Source organism: Rhinolophus hipposideros, assembly GCF_964194185.1.
Source record: "Rhinolophus hipposideros genome assembly, chromosome: 24".
NCBI lineage: Eukaryota > Metazoa > Chordata > Mammalia > Chiroptera > Rhinolophidae > Rhinolophus > Rhinolophus hipposideros.
In genome coordinates this window covers 6,664,611-6,677,809 of record NC_138070.1, presented here as the reverse complement: position 1 = coordinate 6,677,809, position 13,199 = coordinate 6,664,611, and the positions used below count along the sequence as shown (strand labels likewise).

Below are 13,199 nucleotides of genomic sequence, written 5' to 3'. Positions count from 1 at the left end.
AAGGCAGCATTTTTCTAGCGAACGCAGTCCTGTGTACTTGCTCTCCTCAGTTGCAGCCTCCTGCTAGAGGGAAGGGTTTCTTTCCTGTGCAGTTCTTTATACTGTATAGGAATGGATCCCTAAGCAACAGGTGAAATTATTATATAACCTTCAATATGATATAAATAGTGTCATGCTATAGGTATTCTTGCTCATTTGCTGTTATTTCCTTAGCATTCTTTTTTACAGTCAATCATCAGTCCCTTCTTAGAGTACACTTGCATTGAGTTTATGTTATGAAGGAAAGAAATATTTTTACTTTGAAGCATATGCATTAGTATGTTTTTGTAACAGTTTTATTGATAAAATGTACATATCATATATACAATTTAGCTATTTGAAAGTAAGCAATTCAGTGGTTTTTAGTATATTTAGAGAGTTGTACAGCCGTCACTACAGTCAATTTTAGAACAGTTTCTTCATCTCACAAAGAAGCCCCATACTCATGAGCAGTCACTCATTTGCCTTCAAATACCACTCTCCCCTCCAGGTGTTAAACAGCCACTAATCTACTTTCTGTCTCTATGGATTTATCTATTCTGGACATTTCATCCGAATGGAATCATACAGTATGTGGCCTTTTGTGACTGGCTTTCATTTGCATAATTTTTAAGGTTCATTTATGATAGAGCATCTATCAGTACTTTGTTTCTTTTTATGGATGAATATTATGCCAGTGTACGGATAGACCACATTTTGTTTATCCATTCATCAGCTGATGTCTCTTTGGACTGCCATCACTTTTTTACTATTATGATAATTGCTGCTATTAGCGTACAGTTTTTGTGTAGACATGTGTTTTCATTTTTCCTAGGAGTGGAATTTCTGGATAATATAAAATCCCACTTGTTTATTATAAAAGCAAAAATAAACAAGTGGGACCACATCAAACTGTAAACAAATCCATTCTTTTGCATGTGGGTATCACTTGTCGTAGCAAGAAGACATTGAGTTGCAGACATTGAGGTGAATTGTCTATCTCTTTAGGATTTCTGGTCCTATTACTGTTTGGGGCCTGAATAATCAAATCTATTCTTAATGTCTCTTACAAATAACTTTCTGGTTCGTAACCGAATACTAGAAAGCAAAGAACTAGTTCAAAAAAAATGTTTGAGAGTGAGCTTTGTAATTCTTTTCAGATAAAATAATGTTATTAGTTTACATTTGTTGAGTATTTCTTAACAGCGTGTTAGACGCTGTTCTAAGTACTGTATGTTAAAAAAAAATTTTATTGTCGTAACATTCCTTTGAAGCAGGTTCTGTTATCATCCCCTATGTGTATATCAGGAAACTGAGGCAAAAACAAGTTAAACGATTTTCCTAGAGTCACGTGGCTGATAAAAGATAGGACTGGCTGTGTATTTGAGCTTCTAGCAATGTTTTGGGGAGTAGCTAATGCATAGTATATACTGCATTGTTCAATGAATGAATCATGCGATCCACTCTCCTGACAGACAAGGCCTTGAACTGTGATGGTTCACAAAAATCTCTGGTCTTTCACTGATACAGAAACAAGAGTACTGTGTGTGTGTGTGTGTGTGTATGTGTGTGTTTTCGTGTTTCCTTGCAAGCCAAAAGTAAAGGCAACAAAAACACAAATAAACAAGTGAGACTATATCAAACTAAAAAGCCTCTGCACAGCAAAGGAAACCATCAACAAAATGCAAAGGCAGCCTAGCAAATGGGAAAAATCTGTGCAAGTCTGATGAGTTAATACCCAAAGTATATAAAGAACTCGCACAACTCAATAGTGCCCTCCACTCCCCCAAAAAATATGATTAAAATTGGGTAGAGTATCTGAGTAGACGTTTTTCCAAAGAAGATATACAGATGGCCAACAGATCTATGAAAAGGTGTTCAACATCACTAATTATCAGGGAAATGCAAGTCAAAACCTCAGTGAATTATCACCTCACACTTGTTAGAATGGCTGTTATTAAAAAAAAATAACAAATGCTGGCCAGGATGTGGTGAAAAGGGGAACCCTTGTTCACCGCCAGTGGGAATGTGAATTGGTGCAGCCGCTATGGAAAACAGTATGGAGGTTCCTCAAAAAATTAAAAATAAAACTACCATATGATCCAGCAATTCCACTTTTGGATATTTATCCAAAGGAAATACACACACACACAGAGGAATATTATTCAGCCATAGAAAAGGAGGAGATTCTGCCATTGGTGGCAACATGGATGGACCTTAAGGTTATTATGCTAAGTGAAATAAGTCAGACAGAGAAGGACAAATACCATATGATCTCACTTAAAAAAAAATAGTCACACATACAGATTGGTGGTGACCAATGGGACGAAGGGGTACAGCAAAATTGGTGAAGGTGGTCCAAAGGTACACATTTCTAGTTATAAAATAAGTCATGGGGATGTAATATACACATACAGCATGGTAACCATAGTTAACAATACTGTATTGCATATTTGAAAGTTGCTAAAAGAGTAGATCTTAAAAGTTCTCGCCAGAAGAAAAAAAATTGTAGCTGTGTGTGGTGATGGCTGTTAACTAGACCTACTGTAATCATTTTATAATACACTGGGTCAGTATGTTGTACACCTGAAGCTAATGCAGCGTTATGTCAACTAGATCTCAATTTTAAAAAGCAGTTCAATGTGGGGGGGAAAATAAGAATCTCAGTTTTTCCTTCGGTTTTGTATACTGCAGTTAAGAAATAATAGCAGAATGCTCAAAAGCATGAATTGTGCCTTATTTTCCCCATTTGTAAGATGGCAGTAATATAATACTATCTCTATCGAATAGGGTTTTTGTAACAACAGAATGAGTTTGTAGATAGTTTAGAACAGTATCCAGCCCATAGTGAATACTATAGATATATTTACCATTATATGAATAACAACAAAAGTCTCATTTTTGCCTCACTCAAAGACCCTTGTGATAAATACTAGAAAAATCTTATGCAGAACACAGTTGGTCTGTAGCCACTACTAAAGATTTTTGTGAACAAATGCTGGCTTACACATTAAGTGCCTCTGTTGTGACTTAAATTGTTACTGGGTCCAACTACACAGCCTGTCACCTTTTGCCGTAGCTACATTGGTGCAGAGAAGCTTGAGATGCCCCTGAGATGATGCTGCTTGCCAGCATGCCAAGGGCCTCACTAGTGAGATTTGACGTCGGTTTGCCCATCCTGAGGCAGAGGATACAGTTTGTCTTTCTCCAGCCTTGAGGCCCCTTCTGCTATGTAGCTGCTTCTCACCGCCCACGGCTGCTGCTTGTATTCTCATTTCCACCTTGGCTACTGCTACTTGCTGCCCTTTTCCTTTCTCTTTTTCTTGTCATTTCCTTCAGTTGTCCCTGTTTCCTTCTGTGGAGCATGGCATCGTAAATCACTATCAAGCTGTAGTAGCCTTGATATCTTCTGGTCTGCAAACTTAAAAACCCCATCACTACTTCATTAATGTCTTTAACTGCTGCTCTCCTTGCTGGTACTTGTGTGTTACGGTTTCCTCCTTTCCTTATGGTTAGAAGGTCTAACTGACCAACATGTCTAGCTAGGTCTCCCTCTGAGTCTACCTACTTCAGACTTTCCAAGCGGCCACATCTTGAGGCCAGGCCCAGGTCATTACTCCCTAATGGTCTCTACATTCTCACTTGCCTCCCTCCATTTCATTTTCCACTCGTCTTTGTGTTCATCTTTGTAAACTATAAATTCTCTTAAAATTCTTCAGTGACTTCTCATTATCCTGAGAATTAAAAGCTAGAGTCATTAGCGTAGCTTTCAAGTTCCTTTATCATCTCATTCCTCTTGGGTGAGTCATTTCTTGACTCTTGCACCATTGAATCCAGCCACTAGTGCTCTTCTGTTTCATGATAGGGCCATCTTCTCCCTTTCCCTTGACTTTTTAAACATTTTGTTTCTTTTGCTTAGACCATCCCCTTTTCCAAGCTCCCTCCTCCCCCAAAAATCTTTCACACTTGAGACTAGATGACACTTCCATTGAGAAGCCTTCTCTCCCTGTGAGTTGCTTTTTCCTATAGAAATCTCATAGCATTTACTCATTTTGTTAAGTGTCTGATCTCACACAGATGCTAAGCTTTGGGAAGATAGTAACTATTTCTTATTTTTCATACCCAAGGCACAATTTCTGACATATAGTAGGCACTTAGAAACTATTTAACTTTTGAGGTTACGACACTTGAGTGCTTAGATGATTATAATTGTGTTGCGTGGATAGACATTCTGTTATTGTTGCCTTATGATGAAAAAGCCTTATTCGGTATATTTCATGCTTACAAATAATATTTGCTTATGCTCATGGAGAAGATTGATTACTAGAGTTACTTAAAATATTTAAGTATAATTATTTCCTTTATTTAGTTACAGCCAAGTTCTACTTCTGAATCTATGGATCAACTGCTAAACAAAAATAGAGAGGGAGAAAAATCAAGAGATTTGATCAAAGACAAAATTGAACCAAATGCTAAGGATTCTTTCATTGAAAATAGCAGCAGCAATTGCACCAGTGGCAGCAGCAAGCCGAACAGCCCCAGCCTTTCCCCCTCAGTCCTCAGTAACACGGAGCACAAGAGGGGACCTGAGGTCACGTCCCAAGGGGTTCAGACTTCTAGTCCAGGATGTAAGCAAGACAAAGATGATAAAGAGGAGAAGAAAGACGCAGCTGAGTGAGTAAACCTGGCATTTAGCGCGTCCTGTTACTTACTTCACTTTTTCTTAAGGTGTCCAGGGCTTTCCAACTCAAGAATCTATCTGGACTTTCAGACTGCGTAATAAGTGGCTCTCAACCTGCAAGTAACTGGTCTAAACATCTTAAGTAAATTAGGTCATTGTGCCTTGTACTCTTCTTCTGTGCTCATTTTTGCACCCCATGGCAAAAAAAAACAACAACCCAAAAGCTGGACATAAATTAAGAAAAGCTTTTTCTGTAAATGTACAGGGAATTGAAAAATGACTGGCTTTTGGGAGCTATATCCCCTGGTTGCTAGTCAGTATTATCAACCTCCTGGCTGTGCTGCTAAGTAAGAACTGCCACTGCCAGCAAGAGAGAGAGGTATCAGGGCTTCTCCTTGGAATTCACCGTGTTTTCCGTTTTAATTGTTAGATTTGTTAAGATAGACTTAATTCTGCACATCCAACATATTATCAGTTAAATGGACTTTTATGGTCTCGCCTCAAAACCTAAACTAAGCACTATTGATTTATTTGTTCTGGGTTCCATACAGCCCAGTTGTAGCTGAACTTTTGGAATGCAGTTTGTTCATAAGTTGGAGAGTACTTATTCTTGATTTGAGGCAAAACTTTTTTTGTTAGCCATACTTCTTCCCAAGGTATGTCATGTAGGAAACACTTTGTCACATTAAAAAATACTACATGCTAAAGAATTGGTATTTAAGGATTGCTTTAAGGATATTTTATAATGTCTTTTCAGTTCAAGTATTTGTTGATTGCTTTTGAGAGAAGCATTGTATATCACACTTTTAAAAAAAATTTGTCCTACACCTGAAATCTATGTAAATTTACTAACAATTGTCACCCCAATAAAATTAAAAAAAAAAAAATTTGTCCTGTTTTGGCCACTCTTTATTAGATTGAGGAGTGGGAAATATGTATGTTATGTGTTTTAATGAAGAGGATTAATGATCTAGAAAGAATTGTTTAAATGTAATATATCTATAGCAATTTAAAAAAAAACCTGTCATGTATAGAAGGCTTTAGAAAAATATAAGTTCCATGCAGATTTCACTGGCCTTTATATTTTTGTTCTGGTTTAGGCAAGTGAGGAAATCAACATTGAATCCCAATGCAAAGGAGTTCAACCCTCGTTCTTTTTCTCAGGTGAATTTATTTCCTATTTAAAGTAATCTAACCTCTACAAAAACAAATTTTTTGATATTAGTAATATTCTTTTCCTCATGCCTGACATCTAAATTTAGTTACAGTATTCTAAAACAGCTAGTTTAAGTTCCTTTTCTTATGGTCATTAATGAATATTTTTTGAGCCATAGGAGAGATCCTTGTTTTGTCATCAATTAGATGTAATCTGGGGCAAATCTTTCAATCTTTCTGACTCAGAACTTGAAGATGATTGACTAGTTAGGCTCTCAGGTTTATAGATACACTGTTAACTGTTATTCTACTGAATTTGTAAGAAGATAGATTTATTTTAAAATCTTTTAGGGGTGACCAGTTAGCTCAGTTGGTTAGAGCATGGTGCTAATAACACCAAGGTTGTGGGTTCCATCCCTGCATGGGCCACTGTGAGCTGCGCCCTCCTTTAAAAAATAAATAAATAAATAAATAAATATCAAAAAAAAGTTTTAAACACTTTTCTCCAGTTTCTTAAAAGTCACCACTACTATTTTTATTATTGATTAATTGACAAAATTTTACTTTAACTTCCTACCAAAGTGTTTTTCTTTTATTTGGAAAATGTGAAAGTTTTTCTGTCAGCTTTTTTTTTTCTTCAGTAAAAGGGACTAAATAAAAATGAGTGAAACTTAGAAAGGTGGGGAAAATTAGTCCTCACGTTGCAATAATAGTTACCTTTTCACCTCAGATAGTTGATTTTCGTTTTTGCAGCCAAAGCCTTCTACCACCCCAACGTCACCTCGTCCTCAAGCACAACCGAGCCCATCTATGGTGGGTCATCAGCAGCCAACTCCAGTTTATACGCAACCTGTTTGTTTTGCACCAAATATGATGTATCCAGTCCCAGTGAGCCCAGGCGTGCAAGTAAGTCTAAGAATTTGGTGTTCATTTACCCTCCCTAGTTATCTGTACTTGACACCAAGCACTCTGTAGGTGTGCACTGACTTGAGGCATTAAAGATGTAACAGAAGTATTATAACATTTGACAAAGGGAAGGCATGCAGGGGTGGGGTGGGGTGGGGTGGGGTGTGTTAGTATAAGGATCTAAATCTGAGAATGTTTTCTGGTGAGAAGGATAGTTTAGATTTACTGTGGGGTTTCTCCTTTCAGCTGTGAGTGTGATTTAATTTTTTAATGACTCAGAATCAGGAAAGCTCTCTAACAATATGCAACTAAGAGAGAATGGTAAAATACATTCATGTTATCTTGAAAGCTTATCATCATTTTTTCTTTTTTATCCCTCAAGCCTTTATACCCTATACCTATGACGCCCATGCCAGTGAATCAAGCCAAGACTTATAGAGCAGGTAAAGGTGAGAATAATCCTGCCTGTGTTTGCTTGTAGTTTGCATGCTGCATGAATTAAGTAAGTCAATTTATAATGAAGTATTTGTGGTTCAGCTTTGACTTTTGTTGAGGCTGTCCATTGACTTTTGGTGACCAACATTATGTAAGGTATTCAGATGCATTTTTTATGAACAAAAACAGAAGGAGAAATATAGTTGTGATTGTTTAGGATCTTCAAAAAGGATAATTGAATTGTGAAGTTTTCAGTGTTAAATTTGAAAAGAGGGTTTGCTAAATTAATTTACCAAGGTTTTTGACCTTCTTATTTTGTACTAACATAAAATTCCACCCCCCCCAAAACCAGAATTTCTTTTAAAGCAGAGGTCAGGTCACTTCAGAAACCATCAAAATTCTACTACAGGGATGTTTCCTCATCTATAAAATGAGTGTTTTATAATCTAGCATCCTATGCTTCTGTGATTAAAGAGACTTCATAGAAAAAAAAATTATCCTAAAAGGAAGTCTTTTAATGTTGAAAAATGCTAGAGTTCCCTTTTTTGCCATTCAGGTATTTGAGAACAATTACTTGCTATTATTTTATTGACACAATAGAAGGTTGAATGATTTGTATAAAAATTACACTTCTCAATTCCTCTCCTGACATAAAAATTTCACTTCTTACATTAGTAAGTTTTCTTCAGTGTTGTAATTTTGTGAATGTTAATAATTAAAGTTTTTAATGGTTTTTGTTTGTTTTTGCACATATGATATCCTTTATCTTTGCCATAGAACACTGGATCCTGTTGAAAGAACTCTGTCTTAGATAATTTAAAGTTACCTGGTTATAGGATTAATTTTATGCTGAGGACCTGAAAAATTCAGGGAAGAAAAAATATTTTAGTGTTATTTTGAATGAGGTTAATATTAAGATGTTCATATATTGCTATCTGATGTTGCTATTTTAGTGATCACTTAAAATAGTGCGATGGGAATGTCTTAATGTTAAAATAGAAAAGATAATTGCAGTGAAAGCAAGCACTGCAGTACAGCTCTCTGATGTGAGAGGTGCACTTTAACTTCAGAAGACACTGACATTTTAATAGGAGAAATGATATACTCTGAGGGTACCTTAGTCAGTTTTATAGCAGTATTTATAATAAGATAGAACAGGCGCACTGCAAAGAACATCAGCTATAAACATGTGCTATGCTAAGGAGATGCGAAGTGATTAGATACTGGCTTTGTCCAGCATTCAGCATGGATGCTTATCTAGATTTCATCTATTTACTTCAGCTGTGCTTTGTTTCTTTGTCTAAATATTTAAAACAAATCCCAGACATCATGCCATTTCATTCCTACATACCTAGTGTCTGTCTTTTAAAAGTATGGGAGTTTTTCTTAGCCAGGTTGATTAAGGGCTCAGGTGGTGATAGCCTAATTCTCCCCTTCCCAATTGTAAAGTTTTCTGTTAATCTTTCATCTAATTCATTGATGATTGATGCTTAACATCATTTTTTAAATTAGGGGTTTGGTTTTTCAAATTTTAGTGTGCATCACAATCGCTTCCAGAATTTGTTAAAAACACAGATTATTTGGCCCCACCCCCCCAGAGTTTCCAATTCAGTGGATTTCGGGCATAACCTGAGAATTTACATTTCTAGTGCAATTTATAAAACCAGTTCTCAGGGGATGCTGCTGATGCATGACCATACTTTGAAAACATCTGCAGTTATGAGTTTAAAACACTGATTTTTTTCCTCCATTCACTAGAATCATTCTGTAAGAGATTATTCTTTTTCAACTAGGGCCTTTTGGTATTCCTGAAGTAGTTTGTACAGAAAACTTAGGGTAAATACTTACATTTAAGTGCTTAAAATTGGCATAAGTGCCAATTTTCAGTGAGCAGTTGGTGCCTTTGTTACTTTAAATACTGTCCCATGAAATTGTTTTTTGGGTTTTTTTTTTTAAGGATTGATGGGGCTCCCTTACCCCCTCTTTTTTATTCTCATTTAAAAAATTTTTAAATGCGTGGATTTTTATATACTTTTATATATTCATTGTGTTTCATTCAATTAATTATTCTTTTTGCTGCTCCCATTTTCTTATCTTTGATAAGTGGCAATCTCTTCAAATTGGCTGCTGTGTCCTTCTGGTACTACTTGTTTCTGATAGCTTCCATATTTTCTGCTAATAATGTGTCTCAGGCTAATCTTTTTAAAACCCCAGATCTGAATCAGTATTCCTTCAAGGCACCCTGATTCTTTTTGGTGGGAAATAGTATTTAGAAACCATTTTCTGGTCATTGGATGTGCTTATTGCTATAGAGTTGTTGTTTCTGGGCATTTTAGTGGACAAAACTAGGAAATACCACTTTTTCTTTTAAAAAATTTAGACTTCCCTATGGATATATCCAATTCAGGTTAACATTGCAAGATTTTTTCCATGACTTTTGCTTGCATCTCTTACTCTGTTACACTGAAAACCTTATAAATATAGTAACTGTATTGTCTAGTTTTAAACAAATTACTGTAAAGTTTAGCTTCCAAAAACAACAAACAGGTATCATTTCACACAGTTTCTGAGGGGCAGAAATCCACCCAGCTTAGTCAGGTGGTTCTGCCTCGGAGTCTCTTATGAAGTGTCAGACAAGACGTCGGCTAGAGCTCTACTTATCAAGGGTTAACTGAGGCTGGAGGATCTACTTCCAGATTTCAGAGCTATTGGCAAGCTGGTGCTGGTCTTAATAAGGCAGCTGGCTTCTCCCAGAATGAGTATTCAGAGACAAACTGAGCTAAATAGAAGCTGCAGTGTGTTTTACAACATGACCTTGGAAGTGACATACCATAGCTTCTCCCGTATGCTGTAGATCACACAGAGCAAACCTGGTACAGTATGGGAGGGGACTACACAGGGGTGCGAATACCAGGAGGCAGGATCATTGAGGGCCATCACAGAGACCGTCTTATTTACATTTTCCTGTAATGTGTAGAAAATCGTTTCAAAATATTTGTTGTGCAATCGTTAAACTACAGAACAAAATTTAAGATTTCTTTGGAGTATTACTTTTCCTTAGTATCTGTTTCACTAAGAATTCTTTAAGTGCCAGTTTTCAGAGTGATGAGTTAGTACCAATGTTACTTCCAAAATACTGTTTTCTAGTCACTAAGTTATATCACCTCTTTGATATGTAGGTAGGTTAATCTGATTAAGTTGTTTTTTCACTTGTAGAGATAGCTTTTTATTATTTTTATATGCAAAATATTTATATACTTTCAAAGTAGAATTTGTGTAAAAAGATTATTCAGAGAAGTCTTGCTTCCATATCAGTCTTTAATTTGTACTTTCTCTCAGCACTTACATCCCAGAAGGTGGATCATCCCTTCCATCGTCAGCAATGATCATTTAAAATAATTTTCTATTTACCTCAACAGTGTTTATTTTTGCAAGTATAGCTCTGTTTTTTGCAAATACACATTCTGCTTTTAAAAAATAGCTTTATTTAGATACAATTCACACACCATAAAATTCACCCATTTAAAGTATACAGTTCAGGATGCTGTTTTGAGTATATTCTCAGAGTTGTCCAGTCCTCACCACAGTCAACTTGAGAACATTTTCATTACTTGCAAAAGAAACCCTGTACCCTTTAGCAGTTACTGTCCCCTCTCCCCATGCACGTACACTCAGAGCCTGGGCACACTGATCTACTTTCTTTATAGATAGGCTATTCTGGATATTGCATATGAGTGAAATTATACTACACATAGTCTTTTGTGACTGACTTCTTTGACTTAGTGTAATGTTTTCAAGGTTTCATTCTTCCTGAAGTATCTATCAGCAATGCTTTTTTTTTAATGGATCATTATGTCAGATACTTTTTTAGCATCTATTGTGGTCATATGGTTTTCCTGATTTGCTTGTTATTTGAAGAATTACATTGCTTGATTTTTGAATATTTAAGCAGTATTTCATTCCTGGCACTGGCACCTCACACATTTAGTCATGGTATATTATATTTTTTTATATATTCCTGGATTTGACTTGATATTTAATTAAGAAGGTTGTTTTTGTTTATGAGAGATATTGGTCTATATTTTTCTCTGCTTTGTAATGTCTTTGTATGGTTTTGGTATCAATATTTAACTTGCCAAATTTAGTGGCATAAAGTTTGTAATATTCCTTTATCATTCTAATGTCTATAGGATCTATCGTGATACTCTCTGATTTTCATTTCTGGTATTGGTAATTTATGTCTTCCCCCCTTTTTTCTTGACCAGTTTTGCTAAAGACTGAACTAATTACTGATTTTTTTCCAAAGGCCAGCCTCTAGTTCATTGATTTTTTTTTTTCTTTCTATATTTCCTATTTTCTACTTTATTGACTTTTGCTCTATCATTTTCTTTCTTTCACTTCCTTTGGATTTAATTGGCTATTCTTTTTCTAGTTTTTTAAAGTGGTTCCTCAGATTGTTGATTTTGAAACTTTTCTAGTAGAAGCATGTAAACCTATAATTTTTATAACGCTTTAGCTGCATTGCCAAAACTTGATGTGTTGTATTTTCATTTTTATTCAATTCAGAATATTTTCTGTCTTGTGATTTCTTCTTTGACTAGTGGTTTATTTAGCAGTGTGTTTTTAATTTCCAAATATTTGGGTATTTTCACATATGCTTTGTTTTTTTATGTTTAATTCCACTATGATCAGAGAACAAACTGACATGAAATGCCATATTTCTCATATGTTAAGTATCCATGTGCAGTTAAATCTATTTCTGGATTTTCAGTTCCAGTCAATTAGTCTATCTATCTGATAAGACTACTTTCTCATCCAACCACTCCCAACACTGATTTTTTTTTTCAGGTTTTCTTGACTTTTCTTTCTTGTTTATGCATATAAACTTGATATTCAGTTTGACCACTTAAAAAAAATCAGTTGGCTTTTAAAAACCTTTTTATTATTGAAAATTCAAAGATGTAAAAATAAGCAGTTGGAATAATGCAATAGTATAAAAGTTCTCTTCATTCAGCTTTAACAATTATAAACTCGTGGCCAATTTTATCTACACCTCCTCCCCCCCTCAGGTTATTTTGAGGCACATCTCAGATATATCATTTCATCTGTTTAGAATTACAAAACTATTTCATTTTGTAATTCTAGAAGAGAAGGGGTCTTTAAAAAACACAAACACTGCAATACCATTACCACACCTAAATGAGTTAAAAGTGCAGTAGTTCCCTAGTACAGTAGCCCCCCCCCCCCAATCCACAGTTTTGCTTTCTGCAATTTCAGTCAACTATGGTCCGAAAATGTTAAATAAAATCCCAAAAATAAACAATTTATAAGTTTTAAATTGTGCTCTGTTCTGAGTAGCATGACGAAATATCACACTGTCCCACTCTGTCTCTCCCAGACATCATCCCTTTTTCGAGTGTCTCCACGCCGTATATGCTCCCCTGCCCATTTAGTCGTTTAGTAGCCGCCTTGGTTATCAGGTTGACCATCGTGTTATCGCAGTGCTAGTGTTCAAGTCACCCTTATTTTACTTAATAATGGCCCCAAGATGCAAGAGGAGTGACACTGACAATTCAGATATGTCAAAGAGAAGCCGTAAAGTGCTTTTTTTGTGTGAAAAGGTGAAAGTTCCCTGTTTAATAAGGAAAGGAAAGAAATCATATGCTGAGGTTGCTAAGATCTATAGTAAGAATGAATCTTCTGTGAAATTGTGAAGAAGGGAAAATAAATTTATGCTTGTTTTGCTGTTGTACCTCAAACTGCAAAAGTTATGGCCACAGTGTGTAAAAAGAGGTTAAGTAAGATAGAAAAGGCATTAAATTTGTGGATGGAAGACATAAACAGAAAATATGTTCCAGTTTACATGGTGCACCAGAAAGTATTGAGCCTGTACAAAAACTTTAGCAAGGGGTCCATTGTAACGAGTGACACTAAGCCATTACTGCAAGTAAGGGATGGTTAGACAGATTTAGGAATAGGTTTTGCGTTTTATCATCTCACGTCA

The 13,199-nt window shown here is 35.7% G+C and overlaps 1 protein-coding gene across 42 annotated transcripts in view; it reads left to right on the top strand.

The window, feature by feature from the left end:
* ATXN2 (ataxin 2) overlaps positions 1-13,199 on the top strand; it is a 100,475-nt gene that overhangs the window by 68,104 nt on the left and 19,172 nt on the right. For 22 of the 42 annotated variants that reach the window (XM_081036429.1, XM_081036434.1, XM_081036433.1 and 19 more), the window contains 4 exons: positions 4,388-4,692; positions 5,800-5,863; positions 6,608-6,760; positions 7,143-7,209. In XM_081036429.1, coding sequence (XP_080892555.1) covers positions 4,388-4,692; positions 5,800-5,863; positions 6,608-6,760; positions 7,143-7,209 — 589 coding nt within the window. The remainder of the gene's footprint in view (positions 1-4,387; positions 4,693-5,799; positions 5,864-6,607; positions 6,761-7,142; positions 7,210-13,199) is intronic. The other 20 variants (XM_081036446.1, XM_081036431.1, XM_081036445.1 and 17 more) reach the window with 1 other exon arrangement.